This window comes from Oncorhynchus gorbuscha, linkage group LG18 (assembly GCF_021184085.1).
Source record: "Oncorhynchus gorbuscha isolate QuinsamMale2020 ecotype Even-year linkage group LG18, OgorEven_v1.0, whole genome shotgun sequence".
In the NCBI taxonomy this organism is placed as follows: Eukaryota; Metazoa; Chordata; class Actinopteri; order Salmoniformes; family Salmonidae; genus Oncorhynchus; species Oncorhynchus gorbuscha.
Window position 1 is genome coordinate 74,523,217 of NC_060190.1, and position 25,316 is coordinate 74,548,532.

Consider the following 25,316-nt stretch of genomic DNA (forward strand, 5'->3'; position numbering starts at 1 on the left):
GAGGTTACTGTGTGCACTGAGGTTACTGTGTGCACTGAGGTTACTGTGTGTACTGAGGTTACTGTGTGTACTGAGTTTACTGTGACATACTGAGGTTACTGTGTGTACTGAGGTTACTGTGACATACTGAGGTTACAGTGTGTACTGAGGTTACTGTGTGTACTGAGTTTACTGTGACATACTGAGGTTACTGTGTGTACTGAGTTTACTGTGTGTACTGAGGTTACAGTGACATGCTGAGGTTACTGTGACATGCTGAGGTTACTGTCTGTTCTGAGGTTACTGTGACATGCTGAGGTTACTGTGTGTACTGAGGTTACTGTGTGTACTGAGGTTACTGTGTGTACTGAGATTATTGTATGTACTGAGTTTACTGTGTGTACTGAGGTTAAAGTGACACACTTTGGTTACTGTGTGTGCTGAGGTTACTGTGTGTACTGAGGTTACTGTGTGTACTGAGGTGACTGTGTGTACTGAGGTTACTGTATGCACTGAGGTTACTGTGTGCACTGAGGTTACTGTGTGTACTGAGGTTACTGTGTGTACTGAGGTTACTGTGTGTGCTGAGGTTACTGTGTGTACTGAGGTTACTGTGTGTACTGAGGTTATTGTGTGTACTGAGATTACTGTGTGCACTGAGGTTACTGTGTGTATTGAGGTTTTTGTAACACACTCTGGTTACTGTGTGTCCTGAGGTTACTGTGACCTACTGAGGTTACTGTGACCTACTGAGGTTACTGTGACCTACTGAGGTTACTGTGACCTACTGAGGTTACTGTGTGCACTGAGGTTACTGTGTGCACTGAGGTTACTGTGTGTACTGAGGTTACTGTGTGTACTGAGGTTACTGTGTGTACTGAGGTTACTGTGTGCACTGAGGTTACTGTGTGCGCTGAGGTTACTGTGTGCGCTGAGGTTACTGTGTGCGCTGAGGTTACTGTGTGCGCTGAGGTTACTGTGTGCGCTGAGGTTACTGTGTGCGCTGAGGTTACTGTGTGCGCTGAGGTTCCTGTGTGCGCTGAGGTTCCTGTGTGTACTGAGGTTCCTGTGTGTACTGAGGTTACTGTGTGTACTGAGGTTACTGTGTGTTCTGAGGTTACTGTGTGTACTAAGGTTACTGTGACATGCTGAGGTTACTGTGTGTACTGAGGTTACTGTGTGTACTGAGGTTACTGTGTGCACTGAGGTTACTGTGTGCACTGAGGTTACTGTGACCTACTGAGGTTACTGTGACCTACTGAGGTTACTGTGACCTACTGAGGTTACTGTGACCTACTGAGGTTACTGTGTGCACTGAGGTTACTGTGTGCACTGAGGTTACTGTGTGTACTGGGGTTACTTTGTGTACTAAGGTTACTGTGACATGCTGAGGTTACTGTGTGTACTGAGGTTACTGTGTCTCCTGAGGTTACTGTGACCTACTGAGGTTACTGTGACCTACTGAGTTTACTGTGACCTACTGAGGTTACTGTGTGCACTGAGGTTACTGTGTGTACTGAGGTTACTGTGTGTACTGAGGTTACTGTGTGTACTGAGGTTACTGTGTGTACTGAGTTTACTGTGACATACTGAGGTTACAGTGTGTACTGAGGTTACTGTGTGTACTGAGTTTACTGTGACATACTGAGGTTACTGTGTGTACTGAGTTTACTGTGACATACTGAGGTTACTGTGTGCACTGAGGTTACTGTGTGTACTGAGGTTACAGTGTGTACTGAGGTTACTGTGTGTACTGAGGTTACTGTGACATGCTGAGGTTACTGTGACATGCTGAGGTTACTGTGTGTACTGAGGTTACTGTGACATGCTGAGGTTACTGTGACATGCTGGGGTTACTGTCTGTCCTGAGGTTACTGTGACATGCTGAGGTTACTGTGTGTACTGAGGTTACTGTGTGTACTGAGGTTACTGTGTGTACTGAGATTATTGTATGTACTGAGTTTACTGTGTGTACTGAGGTTAAAGTGACACACTTTGGTTACTGTGTGTGCTGAGGTTACTGTGTGTACTGAGGTTACTGTGTGTACTGAGGTTACTGTGTGTACTGAGGTGACTGTGTGTACTGAGGTTACTGTATGCACTGAGGTTACTGTGTGCACTGAGGTTACTGTGTGTACTGAGATTACTGTGTGCGCTGAGGTTACTGTGTGTACTGAGGTTACTGTGTGTACTGAGATTACTGTGTGCACTGAGGTTACTGTGTGTATTGAGGTTTTTGTAACACACTCTGGTTACTGTGTGTCCTGAGGTTACTGTGACCTACTGAGGTTACTGTGACCTACTGAGGTTACTGTGACCTACTGAGGTTACTGTGACCTACTGAGGTTACTGTGACCTACTGAGGTTACTGTGTGCACTGAGGTTACTGTGTGCACTGAGGTTACTGTGTGTACTGAGGTTACTGTGTGTACTGAGGTTACTGTGTGCACTGAGGTTACTGTGTGCACTGAGGTTACTGTGTGCGCTGAGGTTACTGTGTGCGCTGAGGTTACTGTGTGCGCTGAGGTTACTGTGTGCGCTGAGGTTACTGTGTGCGCTGAGGTTCCTGTGTGCACTGAGGTTACTGTGTGTACTGAGATTACTGTGTGTACTGAGGTTACTGTGTGTATTGAGGTTACTGTGACACACTGGTTACTGTGTGTACTGAGGTTACTGTGTGCACTGAGGTTACTGTGTGCACTGAGGTTACTGTGTGCACTGAGGTTACTGTGTGTTCTGAGGTTACTGTGTGTACTGAGGTTACTGTGTGTACTGAGGTTACTGTGTGTACAGTGGTTACTGTGTGTACTGATGTTACTGTGTGTACTGAGGTTACTGTGACATACTGAGGTTACTGTGTGTACTGAGGTTACTGTGTGTACTGAGGTTACTGTGTGTACTGAGGTTACTGTGTGTACTGAGGTTACTGTGTGTACTGAGGTTACTGTGTGTATTGAGGTTACTGTGACACACTGGTTACTGTGTGTACTGAGGTTACTGTGTGTACTGAGGTTACTGTGTGTACTGAGGTTACTTTGACAAACTGTGGTTACTGTGTGTACTGAGGTTACTGTGATATACTGTGGTTACTGTGTGTACTGAGGTTACTGTTTGCACTGAGGTTACTGTTTGCACTGAGGTTACTGTGTGTACTGAGGTTACTGTGTGTACTGAGGTTACTGTGTGCACTGAGGTTACTGTGTGTACTAAGGTTACTTTGACACACTGTGGTTACTGTGTGTACTGAGGTTACCGTGATATACTGTGGTTACTGTGTGTACTGAGGTTACTGTGTGTACTGTGGTTACTGTGTACTGAGGTTACTGTGTGTACTGTGGTTACTGTGTGTACTGAGGTTACTGTTTGCACTGAGGTTACTGTGTGTACTGAGGTTACTGTGTGTACTGAGGTTACTGTGTGCACTGAGGTTACTGTGTGTACTGAGGTTACTGTGTGCACTGAGGTTACTATGTGTACTGAGGTTACTATGTGTACTGAGGTTACTGTGTGTATTGAGGTTACTGTGACACACTGGTTACTGTGTGTACTGAGGTTACTGTGTGTACTGAGGTTACTGTGTGCACTGAGGTTACTGTGTGTACTGAGGTTACTTTGACACACTGTGGTTACTGTGTGTACTGAGTTTACTGTGACATTCTGAGGTTACTGTGACATGCTGAGGTTACTGTGTGTACTGAGGTTACTGTGTGTACTGAGTTTACTGTGACATACTGAGGTTACTGTGTGCACTGAGGTTACTGTGTGTACTGAGGTTACAGTGTGTACTGAGGTTACTGTGTGTACTGAGGTTACTGTGACATGCTGAGGTTACTGTGACATGCTGAGGTTACTGTGTGTACTGAGGTTACTGTGACATGCTGAGGTTACTGTGACATGCTGAGGTTACTGTCTGTTCTGAGGTTACTGTGACATGCTGAGGTTACTGTGTGTACTGAGGTTACTGTGTGTACTGAGGTTACTGTGTGTACTGAGATTATTGTATGTACTGAGTTTACTGTGTGTACTGAGGTTAAAGTGACACACTTTGGTTACTGTGTGTGCTGAGGTTACTGTGTGTACTGAGGTTACTGTGTGTACTGAGGTTACTGTGTGTACTGAGGTGACTGTGTGTACTGAGGTTACTGTATGCACTGAGGTTACTGTATGCACTGAGGTTACTGTGTGCACTGAGGTTACTGTGTGTGCTGAGATTACTGTGTGCGTTGAGGTTACTGTGTGTACTGAGGTTACTGTGTGTACTGAGATTACTGTGTGCACTGAGGTTACTGTGTGTATTGAGGTTTTTGTAACACACTCTGGTTACTGTGACCTACTGAGGTTACTGTGACCTACTGAGGTTACTGTGACCTACTGAGGTTACTGTGACCTACTGAGGTTACTGTGACCTACTGAGGTTACTGTGTGCACTGAGGTTACTGTGTGCACTGAGGTTACTGTGTGTACTGAGGTTACTGTGTGTACTGAGGTTACTGTGTGTACTGAGGTTACTGTGTGCACTGAGGTTACTGTGTGCGCTGAGGTTACTGTGTGCGCTGAGGTTACTGTGTGCGCTGAGGTTACTGTGTGCGCTGAGGTTACTGTGTGCGCTGAGGTTCCTGTGTGCACTGAGGTTACTGTGTGTACTGAGGTTACTGTGTGTACTGAGGTTACTGTGTGTATTGAGGTTACTGTGACACACTGGTTACTGTGTGTACTGAGGTTACTGTGTGCACTGAGGTTACTGTGTGCACTGAGGTTACTGTGTGCACTGAGGTTACTGTGTGTTCTGAGGTTACTGTGTGTACTGAGGTTACTGTGTGTACTGAGGTTACTGTGTGTACAGTGGTTACTGTGTGTACTGATGTTACTGTGTGTACTGAGGTTACTGTGACATACTGAGGTTACTGTGTGTACTGAGGTTACTGTGTGTACTGAGGTTACTGTGTGTACTGAGGTTACTGTGTGTACTGAGGTTACTGTGTGTACTGAGGTTACTGTGTGTATTGAGGTTACTGTGACACACTGGTTACTGTGTGTACTGAGGTTACTGTGTGTACTGAGGTTACTGTGTGTACTGAGGTTACTGTGTGTACTGAGGTTACTGTGTGTACTGAGGTTACTTTGACAAACTGTGGTTACTGTGTGTACTGAGGTTACTGTGATATACTGTGGTTACTGTGTGTACTGAGGTTACTGTGTGTACTGAGGTTACTGTTTGCACTGAGGTTACTGTGTGTACTGAGGTTACTGTGTGTACTGAGGTTACTGTGTGTACTGAGGTTACTGTGTGTACTGAGGTTACTGTGTGCACTGAGGTTACTGTGTGTACTAAGGTTACTTTGACACACTGTGGTTACTGTGTGTACTGATGTTACTGTGCTATACTGTGGTTACTGTGTGTACTGAGGTTACTGTGTGACACACTGTGGTTACTGTGTGTACTGAGGTTACTGTGTGTACTGAGGTTACTGTGTGTACTGAGGTTACTGTGTGTACTGAGGTTACTGTGTGCACTGAGGTTACTGTGTGTACTGAGGTTACTGTGTGTACTGAGGTTACTGTGTGTACTGAGGTTACTGTGTGTACTGAGGTTACTGTGTGTACTGAGGTTACTGTGTGCACTGAGGTTACTGTGTGTACTGAGGTTACTATGTGTACTGAGGTTACTGTGTGTATTGAGGTTACTGTGACACACTGGTTACTGTGTGTACTGAGGTTACTGTGTGTACTGAGGTTACTGTGTGCACTGAGGTTACTGTGTGTACTGTGGTTACTGTGTGTACTGAGGTTACTGTGTGCACTGAGGTTACTGTGTGCACTGAGGTTACTGTGTGTACTGAGGTTACTGTGTGTACTGAGGTTACTGTGTGTACTGAGGTTACTGTGTGCACTGAGGTTACTGTGTGCGCTGAGGTTACTGTGTGCGCTGAGGTTACTGTGTGCGCTGAGGTTACTGTGTGCGCTGAGGTTACTGTGTGCGCTGAGGTTACTGTGTGCACTGAGGTTACTGTGTGTACTGAGGTTACTGTGTGTACTGAGGTTACTGTGTGTATTGAGGTTACTGTGACACACTGGTTACTGTGTGTACTGAGGTTACTGTGTGCACTGAGGTTACTGTGTGCACTGAGGTTACTGTGTGCACTGAGGTTACTGTGTGCACTGAGGTTACTGTTCTGTTACTGTGTGTACTGAGGTTACTGTGTGTACTGAGGTTACTGTGTGTACAGTGGTTACTGTGTGTACTGATGTTACTGTGTGTACTGAGGTTACTGTGACATACTGAGGTTACTGTGTGTACTGAGGTTACTGTGTGTACTGAGGTTACTGTGTGTACTGAGGTTACTGTGTGTACTGAGGTTACTGTGTGTACTGAGGTTACTGTGTGTATTGAGGTTACTGTGACACACTGGTTACTGTGTGTACTGAGGTTACTGTGTGTACTGAGGTTACTGTGTGTACTGAGGTTACTGTGTGTACTGAGGTTACTGTGTGTACTGAGGTTACTTTGACAAACTGTGGTTACTGTGTGTACTGAGGTTACTGTGATATACTGTGGTTACTGTGTGTACTGAGGTTACTGTGTGTACTGAGGTTACTGTTTGCACTGAGGTTACTGTGTGTACTGAGGTTACTGTGTGTACTGAGGTTACTGTGTGTACTGAGGTTACTGTGTGTACTGAGGTTACTGTGTGCACTGAGGTTACTGTGTGTACTAAGGTTACTTTGACACACTGTGGTTACTGTGTGTACTGATGTTACCGTGCTATACTGTGGTTACTGTGTGTACTGAGGTTACTGTGTGTACTGTGGTTACTGTGTGTACTGAGGTTACTGTGTGTACTGTGGTTACTGTGTGTACTGAGGTTACTGTTTGCACTGAGGTTACTGTGTGTACTGAGGTTACTGTGTGTACTGAGGTTACTGTGTGTACTGAGGTTACTGTGTGCACTGAGGTTACTGTGTGTACTGAGGTTACTGTGTGCACTGAGGTTACTATGTGTACTGAGGTTACTATGTGTACTGAGGTTACTGTGTGTATTGAGGTTACTGTGACACACTGGTTACTGTGTGTACTGAGGTTACTGTGTGTACTGAGGTTACTGTGTGCACTGAGGTTACTGTGTGTACTGAGGTTACTTTGACACACTGTGGTTACTGTGTGTACTGAGTTTACTGTGACATTCTGAGGTTACTGTGACATGCTGAGGTTACTGTGTGTACTGAGGTTACTGTGTGTACTGAGGTTACTTTGACACACTGTGGTTACTGTGTGTACTGAGTTTACTGTGACATTCTGAGGTTACTGTGACATGCTGAGGTTACTGTGTGTACTGAGGTTACTGTGTGTACTGAGGTTACTTTGACACACTGTGGTTACTGTGTGTACTGAGGTTACTGTGACATTCTGAGGTTACTGTGACATTCTGAGGTTACTGTGACATGCTGAGGTTACTGTGACATGCTGAGGTTACTGTGTGTACTGAGGTTACTGTGTGTACTGAGGTTACTGTGTGTACTGAGGTTACTGTGTGTACTGAGGTTAATGTGTGTACTGAGGTTACTGTGTGTACTGAGGTTACTGTGACACACGTTGGTTACTGTTTGTACTGAGGTTACTGTGACCTACTGAGGTTACTGTGACATGCTGAGGTTACTGTGTGTAGTGAGGTTACTGTGTGTAGTGAGGTTACTGTGTGTAGTGAGGTTACTGTGTGTAGTGAGGTTACTGTGTGTAGTGAGGTTACTGTGTGTAGTGAGGTTACTGTGTGTAGTGAGGTTACTGTGTGTACTGAGGTTACTGTGTGTACTGAGGTTACTTTGTGTACTGAGGTTACTGTGTGTACTGAAGTTACTGTGTGTACTGAGGTTACTGTGTGTACTGAGGTTACTGTGTGTACTGAGGTTACTATGTGTACTGAGGATAGTGTGACATTCTGAGGTTACTGTGACATGCTGAGGTTACTGTGTGCACTGTGGTTACTGTGTGCACTGAGGTTACTGTGTGCACTGAGGATACTGTGTGTACTGAGGTTACTGTGTGTACTGAGGTTACTGTGTGTACTGAGGTTACTGTGTGTACTGAGGTTACTGTGTGTACTGAGGTTACTGTGTGTATTGAGGTTACTGTGACACACTGTGGTTACTGTGTGTACTGAGGTTACTGTGTGTATTGAGGTTACTGTGTGCACAGAGGTTACTGTGTGTATTGAGGTTACTGTGTGTACTGAGGTTTTTGTGACCTACTCTGGTTACTGTGACCTACTGAGGTTACTGTGTGCACTGAGGTTTTTTTCCAAATCAAATCAAATCAAATTGTATTTGTCACATACACATGGTTAGCAGATGTTAATGCGAGTGTAGCGAAATGCTTGTGCTTCTAGTTCCGACAATGCAGTGATAACCAACAAGTAATCTAACTAACAATTCCAAAACTACTTTCTTATACACAGTGTAAGGGGATAAGGAACATGTACATAAGGATATATGAATGAGTGATGGTACAGAGCAGCATACAGTAGATGGTATCGAGTACAGTATATACATATGAGATGAGTGTGTAGACAAAGTAAACAAAGTGGCATAGTTAAAGTGGCTAGTGATACATGTGTTACATAAGGATGCAGTCGATGATGTAGAGTACAGTATATACATATGCATATGAGATGAATAATGTAGGGTAAGTAACATTATATAAGGTAGCATTGTTTAAAGTGGCTAGTGATATATTTACATCATTTCCCATCAATTCCCATTATTAAAATGGCTGGAGTTGGGTCAGTGTCAATGACAGTGTGTTGGCAGCAGCCACTCAATGTTAGTGGTGGCTGTTTAACAGTCTGATGGCCTTGAGATAGAAGCTGTTTTTCAGTCTCTCGGTCCCAGCTTTGATGCACCTGTACTGACCTCGCCTTCTGGATGATAGCGGGGTGAACAGGCAGTGGTTCGGGTGGTTGATGTCCTTGATGATCTTTATGGCCTTCCTGTAACAACGGGTGGTGTAGGTGTCCTGGAGGGCAGGTAGTTTGCCCCGGTGATGCATTGTGCAGTCCTCACTACCCTCTGGAGAGCCTTACGGTTGAGGGCGGAGCAGTTGCCGTACCAGGCGGTGATACAGCCCGCCAGGATGCTCTCGATTGTGCATCTGTAGAAGTTTGTGAGTGCTTTTGGTGACATGCCGAATTTCTTCAGCCTCCTGAGGTTGAATAGGCGCTGCTGCGCCTTCTTCACGACGCTGTCAGTGTGAGTGGACCAATTCAGTTTGTCTGTGATGTGTATGCCGAGGAACTTAAAACTAGCTACCCTCTCCACTACTGTTCCATCGATGTGGATAGGGGGGTGTTCCCTCTGCTGTTTCCTGAAGTCCACAATCATCTCCTTAGTTTTGTTGACGTTGAGTGTGAGGTTATTTTCCTGACACCACACTCCGAGGGCCCTCACCTCCTCCCTGTAGGCCGTCTCGTCGTTGTTGGTAATCAAGCCTACCATTGTTGTGTCGTCCGCAAACTTGATGACTGAGTTGGAGGCGTGCGTGGCCACGCAGTCGTGGGTGAACAGGGAGTACAGGAGAGGGCTCAGAACGCACCCTTGTGGGGCCCCCGTTTTGAGGATCAGCGGGGAGGAGATGTTGTTGCCTACCCTCACCACCTGGGGGCGGCCCGTCAGGAAGTCCAGTACCCAGTTGCACAGGGCGGGGTCGAGGCCCATTGTCTCGAGCTTGATGACGAGCTTGGAGGGTACTATGGTGTTGAATGCCGAGCTGTAGTCGATGAACAGCATTCTCACATAGGTATTCCTCTTGTCCAGGTGGGTTAGGGCAGTGTGCAGTGTGGTTGAGATTGCATCGTCTGTGGACCTATTTGGGCGGTAAGCAAATTGGAGTGGGTCTAGGGTGTCAGGTAGGGTGGAGGTGATATGGTCCTTGACTAGTCTCTCAAAGCACTTCATGATGACGGAAGTGAGTGCTACGGGGCGGTAGTCGTTTAGCTCAGTTACCTTAGCTTTCTTGGGAACAGGAACAATGGTGGCCCTCTTGAAGCATGTGGGAACAGCAGACTGGTATAGGGATTGATTGAATATGTCCGTAAACACACCGGCCAGCTGGTCTGCGCATGCTCTGAGGGCGCGGCTGGGGATGCCGTCTGGGCCTGCAGCCTTGCGAGTGTTAACACGTTTAAATGTCTTACTCACCTCGGCTGCAGTGAAGGAGAGACCGCATGTTTCCGTTGCAGGCCGTGTCAGTGGCACTGTATTGTCCTCAAAGCGGGCAAAAAAGTTATTTAGTCTGCCTGGGAGCAAGACATCCTGGTCCGTGACTGGGCTGGATTTCATCTTGTAGTCCGTGATTGACTGTAGACCCTGCCACATGCCTCTTGTGTCTGAGCCATTGAATTGAGATTCCACTTTGTCTCTGTACTGACGCTTAGCTTGTTTGATAGCCTTACGGAGGGAATAGCTGCACTGTTTGTATTCAGTCATGTTGCCAGACACCTTGCCCTCATTAAAAGCAGTGGTTCGCGCTTTCAGTTTCACGCGAATGCTGCCATCAATCCACGGTTTCTGGTTAGGGAATGTTTTTATCGTTGCTATGGGAACGACATCTTCGACGCACGTTCTAATGAACTCGCACACCGAATCAGCGTATTCGTCATTCCCATCTGACGCAATACGAAACATGTCCCAGTCCACGTGATGGAAGCAGTCTTGGAGTGTAGAGTCAGCTTGGTCTGACCAGCGTTGGACAGACCTCAGCGTGGGAGCCTCTTGTTTTAATTTCTGCCTGTAGGCAGGGATCAGCAAAATGGAGTCGTGGTCAGCTTTCCCGAAAGGGGGGCGGGGCAGGGCCTTATATGCGTCGCGGAAGTTAGAGTAACAATGATCCAAGGTTTTACCACCCCTGGTTGCGCAATCGATATGCTGATAAAATTTAGGGAGTCTTGTTTTCAGATTGGCTTTCTGAAAACAAGACTCCCTAAATTTTATCAGGTTACTGTGTGCACTGAGATTACTGTGTGCACTGAGGTTACTGTGTGTATTGAGGATACTGTGTGCACTGAGGTTACTGTGTGCACTGAGGTTACTGTGTGTACTGAGGTTCCTGTGTGTTCTGAGGTTCCTGTGACATTCTGAGGTTACTGTGACATTCTGAGGTTACTGTGACATTCTGAGGTTACTGTGTGTACTGAGGTTACTGTGTGTACTGAGGTTACTGTGTGTACTGAGGTTACTGTGTGTACTGAGGTTACTGTGTGTACTGAGGTTACTGTGACACACTTTGGTTACTGTTTGTACTGAGGTTACTGTGTGTACTGAGGTTACTGTGACCTACTGAGGTTACTGTGCCCTACTGAGGTTACTGTGACCTACTGAGGTTAATTTGACCTACTGAGGTTACTGTGTGTACTGAGGTTAATGTGTGTACTGAGGTTACTGTGTGTACTGAGGTTACTGTTTGCACTGAGGTTACTGTGTGTACTGAGGTTACTGTGTGTACTGAGGTTACTGTGTGCACTGAGGTTACTGTGACATATTGAGGTTACTGTGTGTACTAAGGTTACTGTGTGTACTGAGGTTACTGTGTGTACTGCGGTTACTGTGTGTACTGAAGCCACTGTTTGTACTGAGGTTACTGTGACATACTGAGGTTACTGTGACATACTGAGGTTACTGTTTGTACTGAGGTTACTGTGTGTACTGAGGTTACTGTGTGTACTGAGGTTACTGTGTGTACTGAGGTTACTGTGACATACTGAGGTTACTGTGCATACTGAGGTTACTGTGTGTACTGAGGTTACTGTGACATACTGAGGTTACTTTGACACACTGGTTACTTTGACACACTGGTTACTGTGTGCACTGAGGTTACTGTTTGCACTGAGGTTACTGTTTGCACTGAGGTTACTGTGTGCACTGAGGTTACTGTGTGTACTGAGGTTACTTTGACACACTGTGGTTACTGTGTGCACTGAGGTTACTGTGACATTCTGAGGTTACTATGACATTCTGAGGTTACTGTGTGTACTGAGGTTACTGTGTGTATACTGAGGTTACTGTGACATTCTGAGGTTACTATGACATTCTGAGGTTACTGTGTGTACTGTGGTTACTGTGTGTATACTGAGGTTACTGTGACATTCTGAGGTTACTGTGACATTCTGAGGTTACTGTGACATGCTGAGGTTACTGTGACATGCTGAGGTTACTGTGTGTACTGAGGTTACTGTGTGTACTGAGGTTACTGTGTGTACTGAGGTTACTGTGTGTACTGAGGTTACTGTGTGTACTGAGGTTACTGTGTGTACTGAGGTTACTGTGTGTACTGAGGTTACTGGGTGTACTGAGGTTACTGTGTGTACTGAGGTTACTGTGTGCATTGAGGTTACTGTGACACACTGGTTACTGTGTGCACTGAGGTTACTGTGTGTACTGAGGTTACTGTGACATGCACTAAGAGGTTACTTAGTTTACTGTGTACTGAGGTTACTGTGCACTGAGGTTACTGACTGGTTACTGTGTGTACTGAGGTTACTGTGTGTACTGAGGTTACTGTGTGTACTGTTTGAGGTTACTGTTTGACTGAGGTTACACTGGTTACTGTGTGTACTGAGGTTACTGTGTGTATACTGAGGTTACTGTGTGAGGTTACTGTGTGTACTGAGGTTACTGTGTGTACTGAGGTTATTGAGGTTACTGTGTGTATTGAGGTTACTGTGACAGGTTACTGAGGTTACTGTGACATACTGGTTACTGGTTACTGTTACATACTGAGGTTACTGTGTGTACTGAGGTTACTGTGTGTATTGAGGTTACTGTGACATACTGAGGTTACTGTGACATACTGAGGTTACTGTGACATACTGAGGTTACTGTGACATACTGAGGTTACTGTGTGTATTGAGGTTACTGTGACATACTGAGGTTACTGTGACATACTGAGGTTACGATACATACTGAGGTTACTGTGTGTACTGAGGTTACTGTGACATACTGAGGTTACTGTGACATACTGAGGTTACTGTGTGTATTGAGGTTACTGTGTGTATTGAGGTTACTGTGATATACTGAGGTTACTGTGACATACTGAGGTTACGATGTGTACTGAGGTTACTGTGACATACTGAGGTTACTGTGACATACTGAGGTTACTGTGACATACTGAGGTTACTGTGACATACTGAGGTTACTGTGTGTACTGAGGTTACTGTGACATACTGAGGTTACTGTGACATACTGAGGTTACGATACATACTGTAATATATTTGCTGCGTCTCGTTCTGAGAACACATCTCTCGCTGTACGTCATGCCCACTGAAACCCTATACTGCTTGTTGCTTTCCTTCGTCCATCTGTCTATTTGCTCCACACTTGGTTGTTCTGCACTTCGTAATGTGATCGTAAGACGTTTATTTTGACAGTCGGTATGCATGCTCTTGGGTGAAAAGCCAGGGTTGATGTGGATTGTTTAGTTTAGAGCCACGCTTCTCTGTAGTGCTCCGTACTGCACCGCACTCAGCGTTGATTAAACATCGAGTTAAGTGCTTACGTCGGTGTCTGTGGACCATCATGTCCTTGGCCCGCGGCCATACGCTAACACAATCAGCTCTCTCTGTTGGCCGAGATGTTAGCGTCCACACTTGCCAGTCATAAAAGCATCGTAACAGCATCATAAAAACACCATAACAATGCCATGACAGCATCATATCAGCAACATAACAGCATCACAACAGCATCATAACAGCATCACAACAGCACCATAACAGCATCACAACAGCATCATAACAGCATCATAAAAACACCATAACAGCATCATAACAGCATCACAACAGCATCATAACAGCATCATAACAGCATCACAACAGCATCATAACAGCATCACAACAGCACCATAACAGCATCACAACAGCATCATAACAGCATCACAACAGCACCATAACAGCATCATAACAGCATCACAACAGCACCATAACAGCATCACAACAGCATCATAACAGCATCACAACAGCACCATAACAGCATCACAACAGCATCATAACAGCATCATAAAAACACCATAACAGCATCATAACAGCATCACAACAGCATCACAACAGCACCATAACAGCATCACAACAGCATCATAACAGCATCATAACAGCATCACAACAGCATCATAACAGCATCACAACAGCACCATAACAGCATCACAACAGCATCATAACAGCATCACGACAGCACCATAACAGCATCATAACAGCATCACAACAGCACCATAACAGCACCATAACAGCATCATAACAGCATCATAAAAACACCATAACAGCATCATAACAGCATCACAACAGCATCATAACAGCATCATAACAGCATCATAACAGCATCATAAAAACACCATAACAGCATCATAACAGCATCACAACAGCATCATAACAGCATCATAACAGCATCACAACAACGTCTTTTTTTTTTTTTTTTAGTTCACCTTCATTTAACCAGGTAGGCTAGTTGAGAACATGTTCTCATTTACAACTGTGACCTGGCCATGATAAAGCATAGCAGTGTGAACAGACATCAACACAGAGTTACACATGGAGTAAACAACAACACAGAGTTACACATGGAGTAATCAACAACACAGAGTTACACATGGAGTAATCAACAACACAGAGTTACACATGGAGTAAACAATTAACAAGTCAATAACACAGTGGAAAGAAAAATAGAGTCTATATACATTGTGTGCAAAAGGCATGAGGAGGTAGGTGGATAATTACAATTTTAGCAGATTAACACTGGAGTGATTAATGATCCAATTGTCATGTGCAGGTAGAGATACTGGTGTGCAAAAGAGCAGAAAAGTAAATGAATAAAACAGTATGGGGATGAGGTAGATAAATTGGGTGGGCTATTTACTGATGGACTATGTACAGCTGCAGCGATCGGTTAGCTGCTCAGATAGCAGATGTTTAAAGTTGGTGAGGGAGATAAAAGTCTCCAACTTCGTTCCAGTCACAGGCAGCAGAGAACTGGAAGGAAAGGCGGCCAAATGAGGTGTTGGCTTTAGGGATGATCAGTGAGATACACCTGCTGGTGCGCGTGCTACGGGTGGGTGTTGCCATCGTAACCAGGGAACTGAGATAAGGCGGAGCTTTACCTAGCATGGACTTGTAGATGACCTGGAGCCAGTGGGTCTGGCGACGAATATGTAGCGAGGGCCAGCCAATTAGAGCATACAGGTTGCAGTGGTGGGTGGTATAAGGTGCTTTAGTAACAAAGCTGATGGCACTGTGATAAACTGCATCCAGTTTGCTGAGTAGAGTATTGGAAGCCATTTTGTAGTTGACATCGCTGAAGTCGAGGATCGGTAGGATAGTCAGTTTTACTAGGGTAACTTTGGCGGCGTGAGTGAAGGATGCTTTGTCGCGAAATAGAAAGCCGATTCTAGATTTGATTTTGGATTGGAGATGTTTGATATGAGCCTGAAGGGAGAGTTTACAGTCCAGACAGCCACCTAGGTACTTATAGATGTCCACATATTCTAGGTAGGAACCATCCAGGGTGGTGATGCTAGTCGAGCGTGCAGGTGCAGGCAGCGAACGGTTGAAAAGCATGCTTTTGGTTTTACTAGCGTTTAAGAGCAGTTGGAGGCCACGGAAGGAGTGTTGTATGGCGTTGAAGCTCGTTTGGAGGTTAGATAGCACAGTGTCCAAAGAAGGGCCAGAAGTATACAGAATGGTGTCATCTGCGTAGAGGTGGATCAGGGAATCGCCCGCAGCAAGAGAAACATCATTGATATATACAGAGAAAAGAGTCGACCCGAGAATTGAACCCTGTGGCACCCCCATAGAGACTGTCAGAGGACCGGACAACATGCCCTCCGATTTGACACACTGAACTCTGTCTGCAAATTAGTTGGTGAACCAGGCAAGGCAGTCATTAGAAAAACTGCGGCTACTGAGTCTGCCGATAAGAATATAGTGATTGACAGAGTCGAAAGCCTTGGCCAGGTCGATGAAGACGGCTGCACAGTACTGTCTTTTATCGATGGCGGTTATGATATTGTTTAGTACCTTGAGCGTAGCTGAGTTGCACCCGTGACCGGCTCGGAAACCAGATTGCATGAGGTCAATATCCTTCCAGGATACCCGGGCCAGGTTGATTAGAAAGGCCTGCTCGCAGAAGTGTTTTAGGGAGCGTTTTACAGTGATGAGGGGTAGTCGTTTGACTGCGGACTCATAGCGGATGCAGGCAATGAGGCAGTGATCGCTGAGATCCTGATTGAAGACAGCAGAGGTGTATTTGGAGGGCAAGTTGGTCAGGATAACGTCTATGAGGGTGCCCTTGTTTACAGATTTAGGGTTGTACCTGGTGGGTTCCTTGATGATTTGTGTGAGATTGAGGGCATCTAGCTTAGATTGTAGGACTGCCGGGGTGTTAAGCATATCCCAGTTTAACAGCATCATAACAGCACCGTAACAGCATCGTAACAGCGCCATAACAGCGCCATAACAGCATCATAACAGCACCATAACAGCATCATAACAGCATCATAACAGCATCATAACAGCACCATAACAGCACCATAACAGCATCACAACAGCATCATAACAGCATCACAACAGCATCATAACAGCTTCATAACAGCACCACAACAGCATCACAACAGCATCACAACAGCATCATAACAGCACCATAACAGCATCATAACAGCATCATAACAGCACCATAACAGCATCATAACAGCACCATAACAGCATCACAACAGCACCATAACAGCATCACAACAGCACCATAACAGCATCATAACAGCATAACAGCTCTTTAATTATATATATATTTTTACTTATCTATTTTTTAACTAAACATACCATAACAGCACCATAACAGCACCATAACAGCACCATGCAGGCATTACTACACTATCAGGGTACATAGGCAGGCTTTACAGTATCAGTTGGAGGCAGGTGAGGTGTTAGCCAATGGCAAGAGGGGTCATTGGGTTAACACAGTGGTATACCATCTCTTTGAAACCCTGGCATGTGCTTAAATCCCTGGAATATTTCCCTCGAACATCTAATCATTTTTATAATGATAATTCATAATTTATTGTATTTAAACAATGACGGTTGGACAAAATGTGGTTATTTTTAGTGTAACAACTAGACATTAGGTCCCTGAATACTACAGATTAAACTGAAAGAGGGTGCAATAAACATTCTTCCATTCTTCCATTTTCTTTCCTGCTTTGAATAACAAAGAAGTTATCAAACAGTTTACCGGGACTCTAATTTCACAAGGAAGCGTTGTGTCCTGTGCAACAGCGTTCCAACTCCTGCTATTTTTATGCCTCTACAGCTTTCAGAGACCCCCACGCCAACGTGTGACAATAAACACTTGAAAAACTCATGTCACTCGTATCGAGTTGGCACCTTCTTCGTTTGTTATCTAACAGTACAACTGTGTTTAGAAATGAAATGATTGTGGTCCCGGTGTGAATAACTTCTTCATTATGCATTTCAAGTACATCGATAATGCCTTGTGAGCTGTACATAATGTACCATAATGCCTTGTGAGCTGTACATAATGTACTATAATGCCTTGTGAGCTGTACATCGACTATAATGCCTTGTGAGCTGTACATAATGTACTATAATGCCTTGTGTGCCTTGTGAGCTGTACATAATGTACTATAATGCCTTGTGAGCTGTACATAATGTACTATAATGCCTTGTGAGCTGTACATAACGTACTATAATGCAAGACATAGGTGAACATACATAACTACAAGGTATAGCAGGCAGCTCAATGGTTAACCACAAGGACTTGAACCTCCATAAACATTAAAAAAAAAATGAGAAATGGATAATCACTATCTTTTTAAATCAATTTTCAAATGTCAGGGGCGGTTTTTGAACCCTTGAAGTGCAGTGTAGCTTACTCTGGGGTATTTTATGTTCTAAGGTTGGAAAATGAGCTCGGAGAAATAGTATGTGAGTTAGTGTTGTTGATTTTCCCTGTCTATTTAATTTCCTGTGAAAGTATTAGGCCCTCGGGAGATTGTAGTTTTAGCCTGGGCTGTGTTGTGTTTGATCCCAGTACACTGTAGCCTACATGTGTTTTTTTGATACTCTTGAAATAGCAGCTGTATAACATAATTATAGCAGCTGTATTCAGAAATGTTGTGCAACACTTGACATGTTAGGAATCTGTGTGAAGGAACTGGTACCAGAGAAAAGGTTTTGATTTACGATTATGTATCACTGTGAAGCACTAACAGCATTCTATCACAGCATTCTATCAGGGCTCCATCAGCTTTCTATCAGGGTTCCATCAGCATTCTATCCAGGTTCCATCAGCATTCTATCCAGGTTCCATCAGGGTTCCATCAGGGTTCCATCAGGGTTCCATCAGAATTCTATCAGGGCTCCATCAGCATTCTATCAGGGTTCCATCAGCATTTTATCAGGGTTCCATCAGCATTCTATCCAGGTTCCATCAGGGTTCCATCAGGGTTCTATCAGGGTTCCATCAGGGTTCTATCAGGGTTCCATCAGAATTCTATCAAGGTTCTATCAGCATTCTATCAGGGTTCCATCAGTGTTCCATTAGCATTCTATGAGCGCTCCATCAGGGTTCCATCAGGGTTCCATTAGCATTCTATCAGGGTTCTATCAGCACTCAATCGGGCGATTAAACCCTTTGAAGTGAATGAACTAATTCTGCGGGTCATGCCATTTTAAGAGGATGCGGGAGCTGTATACGCCAATGATGGGAAGTTTGGGCAGTTCACCACTGTCATGGAAAATGTGGGCCTAATTACGCACTCTTGTCACTGGTCCTCTCCACACGTCATGCTATTGTATTAAAACGCTTCCAAATGATTTATCTTTTTCACTATCTCGCTCTTTTTCCCTTTCCCTTTCTCTCTCTCTCTCTCTCTCTCTCTCTCTCTCTCTCTCTCTCTCTCTCTCTCTCTCTCTCTCTCTCTCTCTCTCTCTCTCTCTCTCTCTTCCTTCTGTCTTTTTCTGTCTCTCTCTCTCCTTCTGTCTCTCTCTCTCTCCTTCTGTCTTTCCCTTTCTCTCTCTTCTCTCCTTCTGTCTTTCCCTCTCTCTGTCTCTCTCTCTTCTTCTTTCCCTTTCTCTCTGTCTCTCTCTCTCCTTCTGTCTTTCTTTTTCCCTTTCTCCTTCTGTCTCTCTCTCTCCTTCTGTCTTTCCCTTTCTCTCTGTCTCTCTCTCTCCTTCTGTCTTTCCCTTTCTCTCTGTCTCTCTCTCTCCTTCTGTCTTTCCTCTCTCTCTCTTCTCTCTCTCTCTCTCTCTCTCTCTCTCTCTCTCTCTCTCTCTCTCTCTCTCTCTCTCCTTCTGTCTTTCCCTTTCTCTCTGTCTCTCTCTCTCCTTCTGTCTTTCCCTTTCTCTCTGTCTCTCTCTCTCTTCTGTCTTCTCTCTCTCTCTCTCTCTCTCTCTCTCTCTCTCTCTCTCTCTCTCTCTCTCTCTCTCTCTCTCTCTCTCTCTCTCTCTCTCTCTCTCTCTCTCTCCTTCTGTCTTTCCCTTTCTCTCTGTCTCTCTCTCTCCTTCTGTCTTTCCCTTTCTCTCTGTCTCTCTCTCCTTCTGTCTTTCCCTTTCTCTCTGTCTCTCTCTCTCCTTCTGTCTTTCCCTTTCTCTCTGTCTCTCTCTCTCCTTCTGTCTTTCCCTTTCTCTCTGTCTCTCTCTCTCCTTCTGTCTTTCCCTTTCTCTCTGTCTCTCTCTCTCCTTCTGTCTTTCCCTTTCCCTTTCTCTCTCTCTCTCTCTCTCTCTCTCTCTCTCTCTCTCTCTCTCTCTCTCTCTCTCTCTCTCTCTCTCTCTCTCTCTCTCTCTCTCTCTCTCTCTCTCTCTCTCTCTCTCTCCTTCTGTCTTTCCCTTTCTCTCTGTCTCTCTCTCTCCTTCTGTCTTTCCCTTTCTCTCTGTCTCTCTCTCTCCTTCTGTCTTTCCCTTTCTCTCTCTCTCTCTCTCTCTCTCTCTCTCTCCTTCTGTCTTTCCCTTTCTCTCTGTCTCTCTCTCTCCTTCTGTCTTTCCCTTTCTCTCTGTCTCTCTCTCTCCTTCTGTCTTTCCCTTTCTCTCTCTCTCTCTCTCTCTCTCTCTCTCTCTCTCTCTCTCTCTCTCTCTCTCTCTCTCTCTCTCTCTCTCTCTCTCTCTTCTCCTTCTCTCTCTGTCTCTCTCCTTCTGTCTTTCTGTCTCTCTCCTTCTGTCTTTCCCTTTCTCTCTGTCTCTATCTCATTTTCCCTCTCGTGCAGTTTCCCAGACATTTCAGCCTGTTGCCAAAGCAGTCACTGAACATCTGCGCTGAGTTGCCAGCTCATAACATTGAAGCACAACATACAACTATGGTGGAAATTGCTTAGTAATTGCTGCCATCACACACCTTACTGTGTTTTGACCACAGTGCCGTCTTGCTGAAGATCTTGTTGTGTTATGACAGGAACCAAGGTTATTCATCACCAAAACGACTTCCTTCACTCCTACTTTAAATGAAACCATTTTTAAGGCTTAAAAACTTTGACGAAGGGCTGATACAAAGCTGATACTTATAAGCAAGTGCAGTGTGCAATATTTTAAATTCTCTAAAAGCGTATTATTCATGAGACCAAAATCCTTCGTAAGGCCTATAGCATAAAGTGCTTGTGAAGACTGTGGAAGCTGTTTGTTCAAAGTGGGACTCTCTTTCCAGGCTGAGGTGTATGGTCAAACAACTGGAGGAGAAAGACGTGAACTTTGAAGATCTGAAGAAGAACTTGGACTACACAGCATCCTTACTGGAGGCAGTTTACATTGATGGGACCAGGTACAGTACGAACTTTTTTAAATATTTTTTTTATTTAACCTTTATTTAACTAGGCAAGTCAGTGAAGAACAAATTCTTATTTATCAATGACGGCCTTCCAAAAGGTTAAAGGTTAAAGGCCTCCTGCGGGAGCTGGGATGAAAAATAAAAACATGTCATAGAAAATACAAGACAAAATACACACCACAACCAGAGAGACACCACAACACTACACAAAGACAGACCTAAGGCAACAACATAGCATGGCAGCAACACATGCCAGCACAGCATGGTAGTAACACAACATGACAACAAAATGGTAGAAATAACATGGTAGCAACACAACATTACAACACAGCATGGTAGCAACACAACATGACAACAACATGGGTAGCAACACAACATGACAACACAGCATGACAACAACATGGTAGCAACACAACATTACAACACAGCATGGAAGCAACACAACATTACAACACAGCATGGAAGCAACACAACATGACCACAACATGACAACAACATGGCAGCAACACAACATTACAACACAGCATGGTAGCAACACAACATGACAAGAACATGACAACAACATGGTAGCAACACAACATGACAACACAGCATGGAAGCAACACAACATGACAACACAGCATGGAAGCAACACAACATTACAACACAGCATGGAAGCAACACAACATGACAACACAGCATGGAAGCAACACAACATGACAACACAGAATGGTAGCAACACAACATGACAACACAGAATGGTAGCAACACAACATGACAACAACACAACATGACAACAGCATGGTAGCAACACAACATGACAACACAGAATGGTAGCAACACAACATGACAACAACACAACATGACAACAACATGGTAGCAACACAACATGACAGCAACATGGCAGCAACACAACATGACAACACAGCATGGTAGCAACACAACATGACAACACAGCATGGTAGCAACACAACATGACCACAACATGACAACACAGCATGGTAGCAACACAACATGACAGCAACATGGCAGCAACACAACATGACAACACAGCATGGGTAGCAACACAACATGACAACACAGAATGGTAGCAACACAACATGACAACAACACAACATGACAACAGCATGGTAGCAACACAACATGACAACACAACATGACAACAACACAACATGACAACAGCATGGTAGCAACACAACATGACAACATAGCATGGTAGCAACACAACATGACAACATAGCATGGCAGCAACACAACATGACAACACAGAATGGTAGCAACACAACATGACAACAACACAACATGACAACACAGCATGGTAGCAACACAACATGACAACATAGCATGGTAGCAACACAACATGACAACATAGCATGGCAGCAACACAACATGACAACACAGAATGGTAGCAACACAACATGGCAGCAACACAACATGGCAACAACATGGTAGCAACACAACATGACAACACAGCATGGCAGCAACACAACATGACAACACAGCATGGCAGCAACACAACATGACAACACAGCATGGCAGCAACACAACATGGCAACAACATGGGTAGCAACACAACATGACAACACGGCATGGTAGCAACACAACATGACAACACAGCATGGCAGCAACACAACCTGACAACACAGCATGGTAGCAACACAACATGACAACACACCATGGTAGCAACACAACATGACAACATCATGGTAGCTAGATAACATGGCAACTTTTGTGTGATTGTACGTCATGATACTGTAAGTTCTACTATACAAACCTCCGACTTACCCGATTCTAAAAGAATGAGCTACCAAACCCGCTCACAAGGTTGCGTAATTCTTAAGTTCCTTGTGGTCTACACAGATTTAAGGCATCCCATTGTTGGGATAACCTGACAAATTCCTTGGCTCTTGATTCCCTGGTGCTGCGAGGACCATTTACGACTCCGGTGTTAAATTGAGGATTGCAGTTGTTTCCATTGATTGTAATGGTTTATTTGTTGAAATGATTACGTTGTAATTGTAGTGTTGTAATTGTAGTGTTGTAATTGTAGTGATCTAATTGTAGTGATCTAATTGTAGTGTTGTAATTGTACCTTGTGTTGTAATTGTAGTGTTGTAATTGTAGTGTGGTAATTGTAGTGTTGTAAATGTAGTGTTGTAATTGTAGTGTTGTAATTGTACCTTGTGTTGTAATTGTAGTGTTGTAATTGTAGTGTGGTAATTGTAGTGTTGTAAATGTAGTGTTGTAATTGTAGTGTTGTAATTGTAGTGTTGTAGTTGTGGTGATGTAATTGTGGTGATGTAATTGTAGTGATGTAATTGTGGTGATGTAATTGTAGTGTTGTAATTGTAGTGTTGTAATTGTAGTGTTGTAGTTGTGGTGATGTAATTGTAGTGTTGTAATTGTAGTGCTGTAATTGTGGTGATGTAATTGTGGTGATGTAATTGTAGTGTTGTAGTTGTGGTGATGTAATTGTGGTGATGTAATTGTAGTGTTGTAGTTGTGGTGATGTAATTGTAGTGTTGTAATTGTAGTGCTGTAATTGTGGTGTTGTAATTGTAGTGTTGTAGTTGTGGTGATGTAATTGTAGTGTTGTAATTGTAGTGCTGTAATTGTGGTGTTGTAATTGTAGTGTTGTAGTTGTGGTGATGTAATTGTAGTGTTGTAATTGTAGTGTTGTAGTTGTGGTGTTGTAATTGTAGTGCTGTAATTGTGGTGATGTAATTGTAGTGATGTAATTGTAGTGTTGTAGTTGTGGTGATGTAAATTTGGTGATGTAATTGTAGTGTTGTAATTGTAGTGTTGTAATTGTAGTGCTGTAATTGTGGTCTTGTAATTGTAGTGTTGTAAATGTAGAAACACGTGCACACACAGAAACTACATCATCATATCCTTGTTTTCACTCTGAACACAAAGCTCCACATTATTAGGCATTATTAGACATTATAAGTATAGACTTGTCTATATTTAGTATTTCCCTCAGACATTAGCTGGGCGAAGGCCAACGTGTCTCTAGTGCTATGACCCCAGACCACACCGATGAAGGATGTAATGCCGAAACTAGTTTCCCTTCTAGTTTTTCATCCAACAGAAATGAATCGTGTGCCGCTTAGAAATAATGGCAACAAAAGAAAACTGTGTCCAAGTCCCTCCCGTCTCAGACAGGGTCTGATTTGTTCTCTCTCCCTCCCGTCTCAGACAGGGTCTGATTTGTTCTCTCTCTCCTGTCTCTCTCAGACAGGGTCTGATTTGTTCTCTCTCTCTCTCTGTCTCTCTCAGACAGGGTCTGATTTGTTCTCTCTCTCTCTGTCTCTCTCAGACAGGGTCTGATTTGTTCTCTCTCTCTCTGTCTCTCTCAGACAGGGTCTGATTTGTTCTCTCTCTCTGTCTCTCTCAGACAGGGTCTGATTTGTTCTCTCTCTCTCTCTCTCTCTCTCTCAGACAGGGTCTGATTTGTTCTCTCTCTCTGTCTCTCTCAGACAGGGTCTGATTTGTTCTCTCTCTCTCTGTCTCTCTCAGACAGGGTCTGATTTGTTCTCTCTCTCAGTCTCTCTCAGACAGGGTCTGATTTGTTCTCTCTCTCTGTCCCCTCTCAGACAGGGTCTGATTTGTTCTCTCTCTCTCTCTCTCTCTCTCTCTCTCTCTCTCTCAGACAGGGTCTGATTTGTTCTCTCTCTCTGTCCCCTCTCAGACAGGGTCTGATTTGTTCTCTCTCTCTGTCCCCTCTCAGACAGGGTCTGATTTGTTCTCTCTCTCCCTCCCATCTCAGACAGGGTCTGATTTGTTCTCTCTCTCTGTCCCCTCTCAGACAGGGTCTGATTTGTTCTCTCTCTCCCTCCCATCTCAGACAGGGTCTGATTTGTTCTCTCTCTCTCTCTCTCTCTCAGACAGGGTCTGATTTGTTCTCTCTCTCTGTCCCCTCTCAGACAGGGTCTGATTTGTTCTCTCTCTCTGTCCCCTCTCAGACAGGGTCTGATTTGTTCTCTCTCTCTGTCTGTCTCTCTCAGACAGGGTCTGATTTGTTCTCTCTCTCTGTCTGTCTCTCTCAGACAGGGTCTGATTTGTTCTCTCTCTCTGTCTGTCTCTCTCAGACAGGGTCTGATTTGTTCTCTCTCTCTGTCCCCTCTCAGACAGGGTCTGATTTGTTCTCTCTCTCTGTCTCTCTCAGACAGGGTCTGATTTGTTCTCTCTCTCTGTCTCTCTCAGACAGGGTCTGATTTGTTCTCTCTCTCCCTCCCATCTCAGACAGGGTCTGATTTGTTCTCTCTCTCTCTCTCTCTCAGACAGGGTCTGATTTGTTCTCTCTCTCTCTCTGTCTCTCTCAGACAGGGTCTGATTTGTTCTCTCTCTCTCCTGTCTCTCTCAGACAGGGTCTGATTTGTTCTCTCTCTCTGTCTCTCTCAGACAGGGTCTGATTTGTTCTCTCTCTCTCTCTCTCTCAGACAGGGTCTGATTTGTTCTCTCTCTCTCTCTGTCTCTCTCAGACAGGGTCTGATTTGTTCTCTCTCTCTCTCTGTCTCTCTCAGACAGGGTCTGATTTGTTCTCTCTCTCTCTGTCTCTCTCA

The 25,316-nt window shown here is 44.4% G+C and overlaps 1 protein-coding gene across 2 annotated transcripts in view; it reads left to right on the top strand.

Moving 5' to 3' along the window:
• Positions 1-25,316, top strand: part of LOC124003528 (calcium/calmodulin-dependent 3',5'-cyclic nucleotide phosphodiesterase 1B-like) — a 68,137-nt gene that overhangs the window by 13,379 nt on the left and 29,442 nt on the right. For both annotated transcript variants that reach the window (XM_046311854.1, XM_046311853.1), the window contains exon 2: positions 20,653-20,766. In XM_046311854.1, the coding sequence (XP_046167810.1) occupies positions 20,653-20,766 (114 nt within the window). The remainder of the gene's footprint in view (positions 1-20,652; positions 20,767-25,316) is intronic.